The sequence below is a fragment of the Triturus cristatus genome, chromosome 7, assembly GCF_964204655.1.
Source record: "Triturus cristatus chromosome 7, aTriCri1.1, whole genome shotgun sequence".
Classification (NCBI taxonomy): domain Eukaryota; kingdom Metazoa; phylum Chordata; class Amphibia; order Caudata; family Salamandridae; genus Triturus; species Triturus cristatus.
In genome coordinates this window covers 917,672,451-917,688,313 of record NC_140590.1, presented here as the reverse complement: position 1 = coordinate 917,688,313, position 15,863 = coordinate 917,672,451, and the positions used below count along the sequence as shown (strand labels likewise).

General features: G+C 48.3%; 1 protein-coding gene across 3 annotated transcripts in view; it reads right to left on the bottom strand.

The window, feature by feature from the left end:
• SPDL1 (spindle apparatus coiled-coil protein 1) overlaps positions 1–15,863 on the bottom strand; it is a 210,153-nt gene that overhangs the window by 65,911 nt on the left and 128,379 nt on the right. For all 3 annotated transcript variants that reach the window (XM_085617851.1, XM_085617850.1, XM_085617852.1), the window contains exon 7: positions 3,057–3,167. In XM_085617851.1, the coding sequence (XP_085473977.1) occupies positions 3,057–3,167 (111 nt within the window). The remainder of the gene's footprint in view (positions 1–3,056; positions 3,168–15,863) is intronic.

The window sequence follows — 15,863 nt, the reverse complement described above, 5'->3', positions numbered from 1 at the left end:
CCGTGGAACAGCAGACAATCAGAAATTTCGCTTAGATATAGGGAGAACGAGCATTCAATATTGAGGAACCGTCACAGAATAGGTGGGTACCCCCTAATCACACTTTCTTCAACTAAAGGCAGACTATCAAGTTGTCAGATGTGATTTGAAGCAGTCTTTCTGGGATTTAAGGGGGGAGATATATTTTCAAACAGGAGGGAGCTTGCACAAAATTGACTTTATGCTCAAGGTTCCTTGAATGAAACTCTATCCTTAATAGATAACCAAAGTAGTGACCAAAGTTTTGCATGGCAGAATCTGGGTGTTCCTGAGGACCATCCGGATACATTAGACTACAAGTTGTTCAGAACTAGGGATGGAAGCCCTAAAGAAGGACATTGTAGTAGTCTAAGTGTGAGCCTATAAAGACAGACATAGCATGATTACACCTTTCCAGCATCAAATATGGAATCATGTTACTAGGCTTCCTCAAAAAAAGTGCAAGATACTCATGCATAACTTCTGAGGCGTCCAATACAGTTTTAACGATCTTATTCCTTAGGTTCTATAGGAAGCTGGTTCTTTATATGTTATACCAAAATTAGATATATGGTGTAAAAAGACCAGGGTTTCCCTTATGAGGTAATAGGGGGCTTGTTATGGCAATTCCAAGGTGCTAATAGGGGATGGTGTGGTCGAGCAGCTTTAGGCTTAACACAGAGGCGTGCAAGACATCTGAAAATACACACAATGGTCAATAAACTAGGCACACGATCCAAAAAGGAGGTCCAAACCAATTTTTAAAAATAGTAAATATCTTCATATAGGTTTAGGCATCAGAAGAAAATCGTTCAGTTAAGAACGTTTTAAAGAAGAATATTTTTCAGTTCAAAAAGTCAACAGTGCAATTTTAGAGTTCTGTAATGTTAACCTAATGGAGGAAAATCATATGCGGTTTATCGGTTCTTCTCAGCAACTTATGGCACCCTTCTCCTGGAGGTAAGGTGAGTGGTGGTCAAGGTCCAAGGAAGCACCAGCAGAACACCACCAGCGGCACTAGGGCTGCCGGCTGCAGAGGTGCCAAACAGCGTCGGGTGCCCAGTGTTATCCAATGGCTGGCAGGTCTTCTGGGTTTTGGGGACTCGGCAGCTGCAGGACAAGTCGGCTTTTGGTGCAATAGGAAAAATCAACAGGCAGGCAGGTAGGGTTGGCACCAAGTCAGTTGATGGGTTTTCTGTTCTTGCTATGTAACTGTTCGCCCTTCTTTCTTCAGGTCGTCAGGATCTGCTCTTCTAGGGGCATTAGGAGTGCCTAGGGTAGTAGCCAATGTGCTACTGACCCTGGATGTCACCATGCCCCCCATGTGACCACTTTCTGTTGAAAGTGGGCATAACCCCGACCCAGAATTCCTATGTATGCCATCACTAAGATGGCTACTTCTGAAAAATGGTGTCCACCTCAGTTTAGCCCATCTTGGGGGTGGTACTAGCCTGGGGTGGCACGCTCAAGGGGCTTTGGACAAGAGGGTTGGCTTCTCCTGTGAGGGGGAGCCAGATTCACATTTCAAAGGCGCTCTTTGATGCTTGCCAGCCCAAGAAGGATAATCAACTGGTCATCCTATGGGAGGGGGTGTTACATCCTCTTCCTGGACACGCTTTTGTTCTGGGCCTCGTAAGAGCAGAGGCTCACACCCTAGGAGTTCCAAACAGTGTCTTGGGTGGCAGGCTGGCAGAAACCAGTCAGGGAACACACCAGAAGCTGGTAGGTTTCCAGGGGACACCTCCAAGGTGCCCTCTGGGTGTATGTATTGATAAATGCATCACTGGAATCAAGTGTAGGTTTACCAATACAAGATGTTTGATACCAAACATTCCTATCTTCAGTGAAGCCATTCCATAGGTGGGGGAACACGTTTTCACCAATGTCCAGCACATGCTTTAAGTTGGCTTCCCAGGTCACTTCTACTACAAGTAATAGAACTGACCAGGACAGGGACATATCTGCTCATGCAGGTGTGGCCTCACATGTAATATTCAGCACCCTGCCTAAGGTCTTTCAGGCCTCACTTTTGTCTGCACCAAGACATGCAGCCTAAAATGGCAGCCTTGCATGTGCTTGGTGAGGGATCCCTTAGGGTGGCACAATTTGTGCTGTTGTCCTCTTTAGTACCTCATGACCTAGGTGCCAGGGGTACAATTTACTAGGGACTTACAGAGGGTGCTAAATATTTTGCCAATTTGGGAAACAATTGTACGATTTTGGCAAAGAGCTCTGGCACTGGGGACCTGGTTATCAGGAACCCAGTGCACTTCTAGTCGAAATCGCATCAGTTACAAAAAAAAACCAAGCATTGGCATAGCCAATAGGTCTCGCCTTTGGGACCTTATAAGTGTTTAGCCATGCAACAGTTGCATAACTAAATACTCTTAAGGTCCCAAAAGCGAAACCTATTGGCTATGCAAAGCGGCCGTGCGGGATCACGATCAAACATCAAAGGGGCCGTGCGGCTGCGAAAGTGAAAGTAATTGCGGTAAAGCGCGGCGCACGCGCCCGCGCACATTCACTGTAGCTCTAGGCTGGCCTGGTAGCACTTTTTGGAGCCCTCTCAATAAGTCTCGCTAGACCAGCGCATGCGCTGGGTCAGGCGAGACCTAAAAGTGGATGTGGCAATGTCAAAAAGGGCTACTTTCTTACAGGTTAGTAACAGTTTTTTTTTTATTTTCTTCTTACATGGAAGGGCAGGTCTTCATTTCCACTGGCCAGTAAAATGGAAAACGCAAGTTTGCACTGCTGTCTACAATAAAGATCTCAGTTTTCAGCGCCAGTTGTTGTACATCCTGTTCCCATCCTCCTAAGCACACTACTGGAAAGTAGCAGGCAAGTGACTTATTACCGTGCCTTTTAAATACCTATTCCCAATATTAACATTTCCAGAATTTGGGCTGCCCAAAGAAGCTAAAAACACCCTAGTATAAGGAAAATTTGTACATAAAAAAGCATGACCCAATCAACATTAGATTTTAGCCAATAATTATATGACACGAAAGCCTGCAAGAAAAATTGCCAGGAAATAATACCTTCATTCTGTGCAACTGTTGTCTAGTAAATGCATACTGTTTCTGCAGGGATTGATGTTGCACCTTCATACCAATCAGTGCACGCTCCATTTCAGCTCTACGATCTTCCACCTAGAGAAAATTGTTAGGAACACATTAGTACATTTGAAAAGGGATTTCATTTTGTAACATTCTATGCAAATATTGTATATTGTTCATAATTAAAACTCTTGCCACCTATTTAAATAGTTGGAGTTGTCCTTACCGACACAAAATAAATGGGTGAATTGTGGGAGGGCAGGTGCCAACAGACCGATTTTGAAGTCAAGGCAAAAAAAAAAAAAAAAGAAAATATCAAATCGTCATGAAGGACTTGGTGTTACTGACCAAACAGAGCATTTACAAAGGAAAAATATTTAAGAAAATATGAAGCTTTTAATGAACTGCGCAAATAGTTGGATCTGACAGTGGGACCCAAGGAGTGAAGTAGGCAGTGTTAGCTGCCCTGAAAACCAAGGGGCACTGCTGCCTCAACACCCTGGGCCAAGGAACTACAAGGAGGTGGGATAGAAGAGGAGGTCCCTATAACTCTTCCCTCAGTGGAGGTAAAGCAATTTGAAGAAAGCTTCACAAATCCGATAACAAATACAGGCCAGAATGCCTAAAACAGATTCAGCACCAAACCCCCTTCACAAAAGCCCACTGTGGTTGGGGAAAAGAGGATTACTTTGTCCTGCTCATTGGCAGATGTAACCCAGACCTCTGGGCCGCTGAAAACATACACATGACCTGTGGTGTGAGAGTTCAATGCACAGAGTGATAAGAGGTGCTCCCCCTCCTTGCTTCCATGTCGTTAGAGCCAAATACTCCCTACAGCTCGTGAAGACCTGCAGGCACAGAGGAGCAGGGAGACAGGAGCCGTCTTCTCCACCAGCACCGGGGTGGGCTGCACTGCAGGGGCTTTGCCTGGGCATGCAGGTTTGCCCTTCTGCACAGCCCATCCAAATAGGGTTTATGGGAGCCCCACACATGGGACAGTAGCACTCACTTTAAAAATTGTTGTGCCAGGGGGCGTCGCTAGCCAACACCCAAGATGGGTGCAGGGGAGTGAGGCTCTGAGCCGTAATTAAATCATTTACCCCGAAATCCTTTAAATTCATCCGTATTGCCCGCTGTAAACAGCTGCCTGGGTGCCCACTGTGTTGCGGAGTCCTCCGATCCGCCATCGAAGAATTTCTGCCAGCCCTGTCCAGAGAAATCCAGGCCGTAACCTTGGACCGGGACCGAGAGGAAGTTCGGACCGTGAAGACATCCGGACCTGCCCTGTGCGACATCTGGTGCGGACGCCTGCAGGCACAGAGAAGTGTCTTTCTATCGGCGCCCCTACCTGCATGCGCACCAGAACGTGCCCTGGTCCCCGGGGTGTCGATCGGTCGCCACTGGGAACAGCTGGGGCAGAGGTTGCACTGTGCCGGGTGGGCTCCAGTGCAGGACACAGACTGCAACAGAGGATCTCGCGGTGGCAAATCAAACCAGGGCCGCGCCCTTCTTTCGGCGCCGCTGCCCAAATATAACTGGGAAGTGCCTTGTTCTCCGAAGGGTCCGCGGCCGCTCACAGCCGAATTCACGGTGCGAGGGACGAGGCGGTGCGGCATTGAAAGCAACGTAGAGCAAGTTTGCATTTGGACGCTAACCCAATGCAATGGCCACTAAAAAAGGTTCCAGGCAATCTAGTCTGATAAAGCTCTCCAAATTCGCCCACACCGAAGCCGATGCATCGGTTGAAAAGAACGCCAATGTCGACGAGGAGCAAAGAGCTGCCGCAGAGGGCCCGTCCCTCACAGACGTTATGGAGGCAATTCAAGGGGTCCGCTCGGCACTGGAGCAAAAGACTGATATGGTGACATCTGAAGTCCCCCTCATACGGGCCGATCTCAATAACATGGGTGACAGTCAAGGAGACCGAAGACTCAGTGAAAACACTTCAGACCTCAACAAAGTCCCTGGAACAGACTGTGAAACGGTTGCAGACCCAAGCATCGGACTTGGAGGCGAAGCTGGAGGACTACGAAGGGCGCGCATATCAGTTCTGCGCGTTGGAATTTCCAAGGCAGCACTCGCTCGGAGACGCTTTTCGTCGCGAGTGGAGTTGCGGTCTGTTGTACGCCTTTCCGCCTATACCACTTGTGCCCAGAGTGCTGAAGAAGATCAGGCGCGACCGGGCCCAAGTTATCTTAGTGGCTCCGGATTGGGCACGAAGGTTCTGGTATCCCGAGCTACTCAGTATGTCAATCGATCCTCCGATACGACTGCCTCTTCAGGAGGACCTTCTGTCGCAGCAGCAGGGGACGGTCCTCCACCCGAACCTGTCCAGCCTCCATGTCCATGCGTGGAGATTGAGCGGCGGCAGTTGATGCCATTTGACTTGCCTCCTGAAGTCTGTGATGTCATTCTGGCAGCCAGGCGTCCCTCCACAAAGACTTCCCCGGACAGAGGGAAGGAAGGCTTTCAGTGCAAGCCGGATCGCTCTCAGCTCCAAAAGGTTGATATGGAGTTGAGACTCCGCCGGAGACCAGAGTCCTCTGATCTTCGTCTCTCCCATGTGGCCCTCCCATTCCAGGAGGGATGCGTCCGTCACTACTACGTGCTCCGGTTGGGGTAGGGAGAGGCATCTGCCGCTGACCCAATCGCGGTCCGTGAGCCACCACTGCAACTGTTTCGCAGTGCCCTCCGAGATCAAGACATGCTCGGACAGGTTGCCTCGATGCTGGGCCCACTGAAACTTCAGGTCCCACTGCAGAGCCCGCATTCGCCACCTGGCGTAATGCACCAACAGGATGCAGGAGCCGCAGCACCAACCTGACCAAAACCCAGTATAGAGGCCCAAAGATGGGAATATCCCGGACCCGCTGTTCCGGAGGATAAGCCGGGAACTGCGCCGAATCGAGAACCGCTCCGATGAAGAGGAGCTTCTGGGAGGGACTCAGGTGTGACTTCGGCACGTTGATGGAGAACCCCAGCAAATGCAGGAGGTCGGCCGTAGTCCGGAGGTGGGAGACGACTCGCTGGGGCAAGCCCACCTTCAACAGCCAGTCGCCGAGATAGGAAAGACTGGAACCCCCGATCTGTGCAGATGAGCTGCGACCACCGCCATCACTTTCATGAACACTCGAGGGGCACTGGTGAGGCCGAAGGGGAGCACGGTGAACTGAAAGTGCTCCTGACCCACCGTGAACCGCAGGTAACGCCGGTGGGCCTGCAGGACGGGGATGTGAAAATAGGCGTCCTGCAAGTCCAACGCTACCATCCAGTCTCCAGGATCGAGGGCAGCCAGAACCTGAGCTAAAGTTAGCATCTTGAACCGTTCCTTCCGGAGGAAGGTGCTGACGCTCCTGAGGTCCAAGATAGGGCGTAGGCCCCCTTTGCCCTTCTTGGGAACCAGAAAGTAGTGGGAATAGCAACCACGGCGGACTTCCGGACCAGGAACGCGCTCGACGGCCTCTTTGGCCAAGAGGGCCGTAACTTCCTCTCGCAGAAGATTCAAGTGATCCTCCGATATACGGTGGCACTGCAGTGGCATGGCTGGAGGGGTCGTCTCGAAGGAGAGGGAGTAGCCCCTTCGGACGATTTGCAGCACCCACCTGTCCGAAGTGATGGAGCGCCAGTGGAGCAGGTGATGGCGAACTCTGCCACCCACTGGCGTGGAATGGGCCTGAAAGCTCGGACTAGGAAGGCTTTGAGGCGGATGCTGCCGGGGTGGATGTGGACTGACCGGCACGTTGTCCTCTAGAACCGCCACGGAGGAACCCACGTCCGCGACCGCGTGCAGGTTGGTTCTGCGGCCGGTGGCTAGGCGGACGTGAGGAGGCGCCCCTTCCTTGGCCATGAAAGGGGCGAAAGGCGGAAGTGTGCGGCCGTGGGGCCGAGAGACCCAAGGACGTGGCCGTAGCCCGGGAGTCCTTAAAACGAGCCAGCGCACTATCCGCCTTCTCACCAAAAAGGTGAGCGCCATCAAAGGGCATATCCATGAGGGTACTCTGGACATCCCCCGAAAAAGACGTGGACCTCAGCCAGGCGTGGCACCGGAGCGCCACCGTGGTGGAAATCGCCCTACCCAGCGAGTCCGTGGTGTCAAGTCCACACCGTATGGCATGTCGTGCTGCATCTCGCCCGTCAGCAAGTGCCTGGGAGAGACGTGTCCGGGCCTCCACCAGACACAGTGGCAGCACGTCCTCCACCGTATCCCACAGAGAGTGGGAGAAACGGTCCAAGAGGCAAGCAGTGTTCAAAGACCAAACTCAGGGAAGAGAACAGTTTCTTGCCGAACTGTTCCAGCCTCTTGGATTCCCGATCCGGAGGAGCAGACGGGAAGGAGGATTGGGAATTACCAGGCTCTCGGGGTGGGGTGTTGGGACAGGAAACTGGGGTCACCCGGAGCAGGGCGGTGGCGCCGGGCCACGTTCCGATCCACAGGAGGAACTGTGGAGGGCTTGGACCAAGGACCCTGCAGAACGTCGACGAGGGCCTCATTGAACTGCAGCAGAGGCTCTGTGGAGCTTGCTGACGGTTGAAGCACCTCTGTGAGGATATGTGCCACAGCAGGCAACTCGAGCCCCAGGGCTTCGGCCGCCTTGCGCAGCACCACGGAAAAAGCTGCACCTTCCTCCGAAGCCACAGTCGGAGGAGAGATGAAGCCAGCGTCCGGCGAAGTGTCCAGACCACAGACCTCTTCCAGTCGCCCCCGTCATCCGATTCCTGATAAACAGAAGGAACGATCGGAGCCGGACGGTAGATGAAACGTTCATCCATCGGCGTCGGTTGTGGCGCCGGGTGGCACCGTGTCGGCATCGGGTCCGGTCAGTCCCAGGGACCGGCGGGTATGGAGACGGACGTGGCTCCTGCGGAGCCGCGGGGGTGGGACCACCCTGACCCTCGGCCGAGTTGCGCGACCGGCGAGGGGAGTCCGAAGAGCGGTGTCGCCTCTTGGACTTCTTGGATCGCTTCGACTTACCCGAAGACTTCGAGCCTGACGAGCGATAATGATGACTGCAGCTCCGCGACCGGTCCTTGGAACTCCTCCTGGACCGGGACCGTGAGCGGAGCAGAGTGCCGAAGCTCGAGAAGCTTACGGGACCGCTCCCGCCTAGCCTTTGAGGTCAAGGCCTGACAGTCGGGGCACGTCTCCGCGTCGTGGTCGGCCCCCAGGCAGTAAAGGCACCGGCGATGGTGATCCGTCACCGACATCAGGCGATGACAGGCGTCAGGCCTTAAATCCAGGCATCCTACCGGCACCAGAGTCGATTCGACAAAGACCAAAAAGAGTCAAAAAGTTTTAGTCAAAAATTGACTAAGGGGTAAGCTCTTCCCGGATCGGCGCTGTCTGGCGCGGAAAAAAGGAGAACTGACGTCAGCGCGCGAGGGCGGCGTCTAAGTACTCCGACGACGTGATTCCGGCGCACGACGCTCACGACGGACGCGGAGCCGCAGACGACGCCTAGCGACACGCAAGGGGTATTGCTGACGAAGAATCTTTCCGGATCCAGCCTGACGCCTGGGGATATTCTAAGGTGAGGAATCTAACTAAAGTGTTTCTTTCAGATACGTGCATATTAGTTTAGATTCTGATTTGCACGTTTACCTTTCTTATAGGGCCAAAGTATATGGCACATAAATACACCCCCGGCATTGGAAAGTTAAGTCACTTTTGGACTACAGCACCTATTGTGCCATCCACTATAGGTGGAGTGAAAACATTGCTACTGGCCTACCCTGTGAAGCAGACAGCAGAAGCTTGAACCCTGCTGCACGACCTGTCAAAATCATTATTTTGTCAGGTAGAAAACTCTGATTTTAAGTATTAGATAAGTCATCCCTAAGCACACTTTACTGCCCACAAGGCATGGTGCATGACATTTTAGAGCAGACCATTGCATGCTGCCAGCAAGCAAATGTTATGTGACACTTGTAAGGCCCTAGTTTCTGTTTCCATAGTCAGGCTTGCACCAATCCCAGAAGGAGGAAAGGTACCCCCAAAACTGGTTTTGGGTGACCACAGAAGAGGGGGGACTAGTCATTACCCTGGCCACACTTCTGGGTGGGTACCTGGGCTCTGCAGAACCAGAGAGGAGCTCCACCATCCTGAATCTTGAGAGTGAAGGGGAGTGTGGGATTGGATGCAGAACTACTAAATGAGTGGATAGGGTTGCCCTATAAATGTTTATCCCATTGGTTAGGGAGTGCCCAGGAGTCTCCCCCACAGGTTGATGAACGCTAAAAAGCTAAACCCTCACCCACCCTTCCACAGAACAGTTTCTGGATCTACAGAAAAACAGGACAGAACTGGACCTACTGTCTGAAGGACTGGGCATGCTCCCTCTTGCACCAAGGTCAAACAAGTAGACTGTAAGCATAAGTTTGCTGAATTCCTGTGCGGTTTGAGGGGCCCAATAACAAACAATAGGCCTTTTACTGGAAGTACCCATCTGACCAGTAGCACCTTTACTTGGACAGGGCTTTGCTTTGGGACTTTGCCTGGCACTCTGAGAGTCTGTAAGTGCCATCCCCTGAGAACCTATGACCTTAGAAATATACTTCTTGGGTTGTTTGGGAACTAGAAGAAAGTTTGCAAACCTTGAAAAACATTTCCTCCAGAGCTTCAGTGGGAACCTGTGGGCAAATGTATCAGGCCGCCAGCTCCACCGCCTCAGACTGAACAACACTTGAAGCAGCTCCAAACAAATGACTAAGTCGCCAATGCACAAGTGGGATCCGCCTGCTTTAAGTATACGGCCTGGAGTTCCATGGCGCCGGTGACAATTTCAGCAGCGGCCATCTCACACAGGATTTTTCTTCTCAAAAAGTGACAAAGTCCCTGTCCAGTGTTTGGAGTTAAAAACACTTTTCAACTATTCTTTCACCAGGAACAATCCTCTAGTTGCCTTCGACCAGAGCGCCATCATGTTTGGCTTCAAATAGCACCTAGGTGTCGGTCTTTCACTTGCAAAAATCAGTAGTGAGATGTGCTTTTTGGTATTATTGTCACTTACATCTTTAAAAATACATATCTCCAGTTCCCCTTGTTGGATTTTTGTCATTGTGATCTTTTCTTACTCTTAGGAGATTTATCTTTACAATAAAAATGGTTGTGGCATTGTACTGTGTTTTGTGTGACTTTTTCTACTGTGTATGCACTGCCTACATATGTCACTCTCTGCTTTTGATTTAAGCCTGGCTGCTTTGTGCCATGTTACCAAGAATGCAGTACAGGTGTATTTTATTTAATTGCTGTGACATCTTCCAGGTGGTGGCTTTATACTTTTAGATAGACAATTGACCACCCAAAAAAATAAATCATCTTTCCTACAAACAGCAATGGTACATGATGTACGTCTTTACAAGTACTAGGTCAGGCAAATACATTTTTGTTATTCCTGATACTGCAAATGTTGTCACCACATCATTAGTCTGCTGTGCCTGACCAGAATCAGAGACAGTGAAAACAGTTCTTATCCCTTAACCTGGAACAGTAATCCAGAAACAAATAGCAGCTGCCTGAGACACATAGTCCATTGCCTGACTCAAAATCTGGATGACATTTTCAAGAACTAAACTGATGCAATAATGGATTTCTTTCCATTGACTTCAGACTTGATGAATTTCCACATAAGAGTGGGGGTTCTGATCTACATAGCCTGGAACTAGGGAAAGGTTTTTTTAAGACTGTATCACAAATACAGGGATGCAGGAGGTGTGTTACATTTTCACCGTTGCAAGCCTACAAAAATATGTTGATTGTGCAGTGCAGAAATCGTTAAACCCGCCCAACAGCAACTTAGACTCACACAAAACATCAACTGTATACTCTGAACTTTGGAGAGCGTTTGTAGTTATTGAGAACCATATAGGAGGACCTCGGCAGAAGACATAGACCTTTATTATCCGCTTGCTGGACGTTTTATTTTTGGTTTGGAGTGAATTCCGTGCAGGGAATTAAAGCAAAGTCTTAAGGTGCCCCAGGACTGCTTGACAACCTGGTAAAGCCAGCAGGTCTGACTTTATTAATGCACTCTAATAATGGTTAGGTGCAGTGTGGGCATTGTGTTTTACAATCGGGTTTGCTGCTGCTCAGACCATTCGAAGTGCTTCAAGCATTGGAGGTTCATGGTACATTTAGGGGGTTAGTAGATCTGCAAGACCAGTCTTTAGTGTATGTGTTTGACTTTTATGCTGGGAGGTCGCTTAGAGGGTCCCGCCAAGGTTTTTTTAGCTGACATGTTGTATAGAAATCTACAATGAAGCGAAGCATTTAGTAGTGGGTGTAATAAAGTACTTTTCCTTTTGATAATAAAAAGCACTGGCAAAGTAGCAATGTATTAAATGTTGTTTTGTAGTGTTGCTCTGTGTGAAGTCTCTAGGCCACAACCTTGGACTGCCCTGCCAAGTAACCCTGGGAGTCAAGTGCTAAAAATGAGTACTCTTTCCCAGTTTGGGGGTTCAGGGGCCACAGGACACCATTGGAGAAAGACCCTATTTGTTATAACTGGGGCCCAGTACACCTTTACAGGCATGGGACCATTAGACCTGGATTTCCTACAAATTATATATACCATCTTAAAGAAACACATCCATTGTTAGAGAGTGTATATAATTAAACCTTTTTTTCTATTTCACTTCAACACTATGGTCTGTGGTATATTTAATGGTAGTCAGAAAACTTTTTATAATGCATTTTGCTTTTATGTACCTTTTTATTTTTTCTTACTTATCCATTAATTCCTGGAAATCTTGGGGAGGGGCGGTGTCAGAGTTTTAGGCAGAGTTCTTATTTTTTCATATAGCATTTTAAACATTAACAAAAGCACTTGCACTGGCCTAATGTTTACAGAAATCAAAACAGTCACGATATATATATATATATATATATATATATTTGTAATTGTAGGACGCAACAATGAAGTAGACACTAAAACAAGGTGAGCTGACTCCGCAGCAACTAGACATCTTTAAAATTAGGATGGACTGAAACAATGATGATTTGATTACTAAAAAGCATTCCAAACTGACTCCCCAGCAACTAGAAAAGGCCATCAATAAAGCATGCACATTTAGGTTTAATACGTGCAAAATGTATCAGATTAAAAGATTTTTTTTTTTTTAAAAGACAACCTGTCGAGTGGTGGAGGGGGAGGTGAGGTGTAAGAGATAGATGGCTTAAGAGCATCCTGTAACCAGAGTAACCCATTATAGCAAACTAGCTTTGCCTTAATCCCATTAATGTGTGTATGTGTTACTTCAGTCAGAAGAAAAACGTTACGCCGCAAAAAAAAATATATATGTATGAAATTTGGGATCTTCATCCTCCCTTTGCTCTCTCCATCCCAAACACCACTTCACCGAATTTTTATTTGATGCCACATTATGTATAAACCTAAAACTAATTTAATTCACACCAGATGATGAGCAAGGTAACCAAAGCTCCCCCCCACTCCCAAACGCACTGCTAATGATCACAGATTGCATTTGCGAAGGCCCACGGCAGGTAGCACATCATTGATACCATCAAACAAGGTGCTCAATATCCCTACAACACAGAATGCTAGATTTAATTGGCAGTATTCATCAGGCTCAAAGCATGGACAGGTCATGCACAAGACCAGAGTTTAGTGAAAGATTGGTGAATCCAGAGACTGCTTCAGGGAAAGGCCTCACTTTTGGTCAGGCCATGCACTCAGTCCTGTGAGTAACACCCATACTCTCAAAAACCAATCGACATGGCCCTTAACTATGTCCAATAATCCCACGGTGAAAAGACTGGCAGATCTCCAATTAAGCACCCCCTCTTCAAAGCTGTGCCCTGTGATCTATGGGTACAGGTCATACAGCCAATCACAAAGACCACCACATCTTCCTTCCCCCTCGACTCAAATGTAGCCTTTAGCTAAAATTAGCAAATTCTGGACCTATGGCCTAAACTTTGGCCTGATTCCATAGCTGTCTGCTCCTGCCGCCACATCAACCTCATTGATCTGAAGGATAGTGTAATTTGAGGCTTCCTTTTTGACATGTTCCAGAGTAACACATTGGTTGGAATGGAAGAAGAGAGCTATGGTTGAATTGCTCTCTTATAACTAGCCAATTCTGCAAGATTTTATGTAATGAGTTGCATCCATAAATTTGCTTCAAATTATATGTTAAAGAACTTTTCAATCTTTACATTTTTCCTTTTTTAAAGGTAAATTTTATCTTCTAAGACTGAGAAACATTTTCAGCGATTTTTTGTTTCAGTGATATACTTTTGGAGCAGCTAAAGCAAGGACGTCAACCCTTTCCCTAAGAACCAGATGCACTAGACCCTGGGTCAAAGGAATCTTTGAACATGCTCTGCACCCAGCCTCTAGTGCCTTCAAAAACCACTCAACACAGAACTTCTGTTGAGTGCTACAGTCTCTAGGTGCTTGGTATGGCATTGAACCATGTACTGGGCCTACTGTTTATGGCCTCATTGGCCTTTTAAGCACTATAAGGTTTACAATTTCTCATTCATTATAAAACAAATAAGACTTCGGTGTCCAAGATGGCAATGCATTTCAATTCTGGGATCCACTGGTTTAGCTGTACTCTATAGGGTCCGAGTCCCTATTTGGACCAGTGAATCTTTCAACTTTTGCTTTCGTTTCAATTTTGGGACACAGTCTGTCTTTGTGCAATCCGCCTACATCCTTTTTGTGGTCAAGGGATAAAAGTAGTCGAAGAGCCATTACTGTGCGTAATAGCAGCTGCAACAAAAAGTAAAATTATATCACGCAGATCAGTCCTGAACCTGCAGAAATGGAAATAGCCAGCAGGAAATTAAAGCTTCTTCATCCTATCAAATTGCAGGGATTTCCACATTTTTCATCAGTAAGAACTCGTATAATTAGCAAATTAACAAGCCAAAAATACAGGACATTAACCCTTCAAAGCCTGCCTTTCAGTTATGTACATATCTCAAAAGCTCCAAAATGGTTTTAGACCAAACAAAAAATAAATTCCATCTCTGTGCCAGTTTCGAAATGTTTAGCAGTTTTTGCAGTAGTGGACAGCAAAAAATCAATTTCCTATGGAAGTCTCAACCATAACTACAGAGGTCTTCTTGCCAGCTCAGATTGAATATGCTACTTACCAGTATGCATCTGTTCTTGGCATGTAGGGCTGCTGACATTCATATCTGTGCATAGATCGCCGCCTAGTGTTGGGTCCGGATGTTTGCACGTTGTTGTCCTGGAAGAGTCTTCGAAGTATCCTTGGATAGGTGACTCCTCCCCTGGACTACAGTGCGCATGGGCATCCTCTCCATCCTCAGATTGTTTTTCGCCATTGTGGCAGTGATGGAGTAGATACAGAAAAGTGATGGCCATGCTTACAGTAATTCTGAGAGCTGCAGCTGCTACAGGCGCCGGGGAGGAGGGAGGGCGATATGAATGTCAGCAGCCCTACATGCCAAGAACAGATGCATACTGGTAAGTAGCATATTCAGTTCGAGGCATGTGGGCTGCTGAATTCATATCTGTGCATAGAATATATAGCAGTGCCCTCTATTAGCGGCGGCTACCAGTGCCAGCTGCAGCGGTCTGAAAAAGGGTTTTGAGAACAGCCTGTCCTACAGCTGCCTGCTGTTGTGATTGCACATCTACACAATAGTGTTTGGTAAATGTGTGTGTAGTGGACCAGGTGGCTGCTCTACATATATGATGCAGGGGAATATTTCCTAGAAAAGCCATGGAGGCCCCTAACTTACGTGTTGAGTGGGCTCGTGGGGAAATAGTTAATGTGCGTTTTGCCTTTTGATAACAAATTTGGATACACTTAACTATCCATCTGGCTATCCCTGCTTTGGAGATGGCGTTACCTTTGTGGTGTGGGGCAAAGGCAACGAACAGTTGTTTGGTCTTCCTAAAGGGTTTGGTCCTGTCGATGTAATACATGAGGGCCCTTTTGACATCTAGTGTGTGGAGTGCCCTTTCCGCGACAGTTTGTGGGTTTTGGAAGAAAACAGGCAGTTCAATAGTTTGATTCATGTGGAACTGCGATATTACCTTGGGCATGAATTTGGGGTTGGTACGTAGTACGACCCTGTTGGCATGAACCTGTATAAATGGCTCTTGAACTGTTAGTGCCTGGAGTTCACTAACTCTTCTTAAAGAAGTGATCGCTACCAGGAAAGCTACTTTCCAGGTGAGGAATTGAATCTCGCATGAGTGGAGAGGTTCAAAGGGTGGACCCATCAGGCGTGTGAGGACCAGGTTGAGGTTCCACATTGGAGCCGGTGGGTGGCTTGGTGGAATGACTCGTTTGAGTCCTTCCAAGAATGCTTTGATGGCAGGCACTCTGAATAGAGAGAGGTGCTGCCTGGTTTGTAGATAGGCTGATATTGCGGTCAAATGGACACGTATAGAGGTGTACGCCAGATTGCATCGGTATAGGTGTAGGAGGTAACAAATGATGTTTTGGATGGATGCGTCCAGCGGGTTAATGTCATTATTACCGCAATAAATGACAAACCTTTTCCATTTGGCTGCATAGCAAGCTCTTGTAGTGGGTCTCCTGGCCTCCTTGATGATGTCCATACAGTCAGGTGGCAGGTTGAGGTAGCCAAACTCTAGGACTTCAGGAGCCAGATCGCCAGGTTCAGCTGTTGCGGATCTGGGTGCTGAATCTCTCCATGGTTCGGGGTCAAATGCGCGGGTTTGATCCGCAGCCTTTGATGCGGCACCACGGAAAGTTCGAGGAAGGTGGTGTACCATGGCTGGCGTGCCCACGTAGGAGCAACTAGGACGAGTGTCAGGGAGT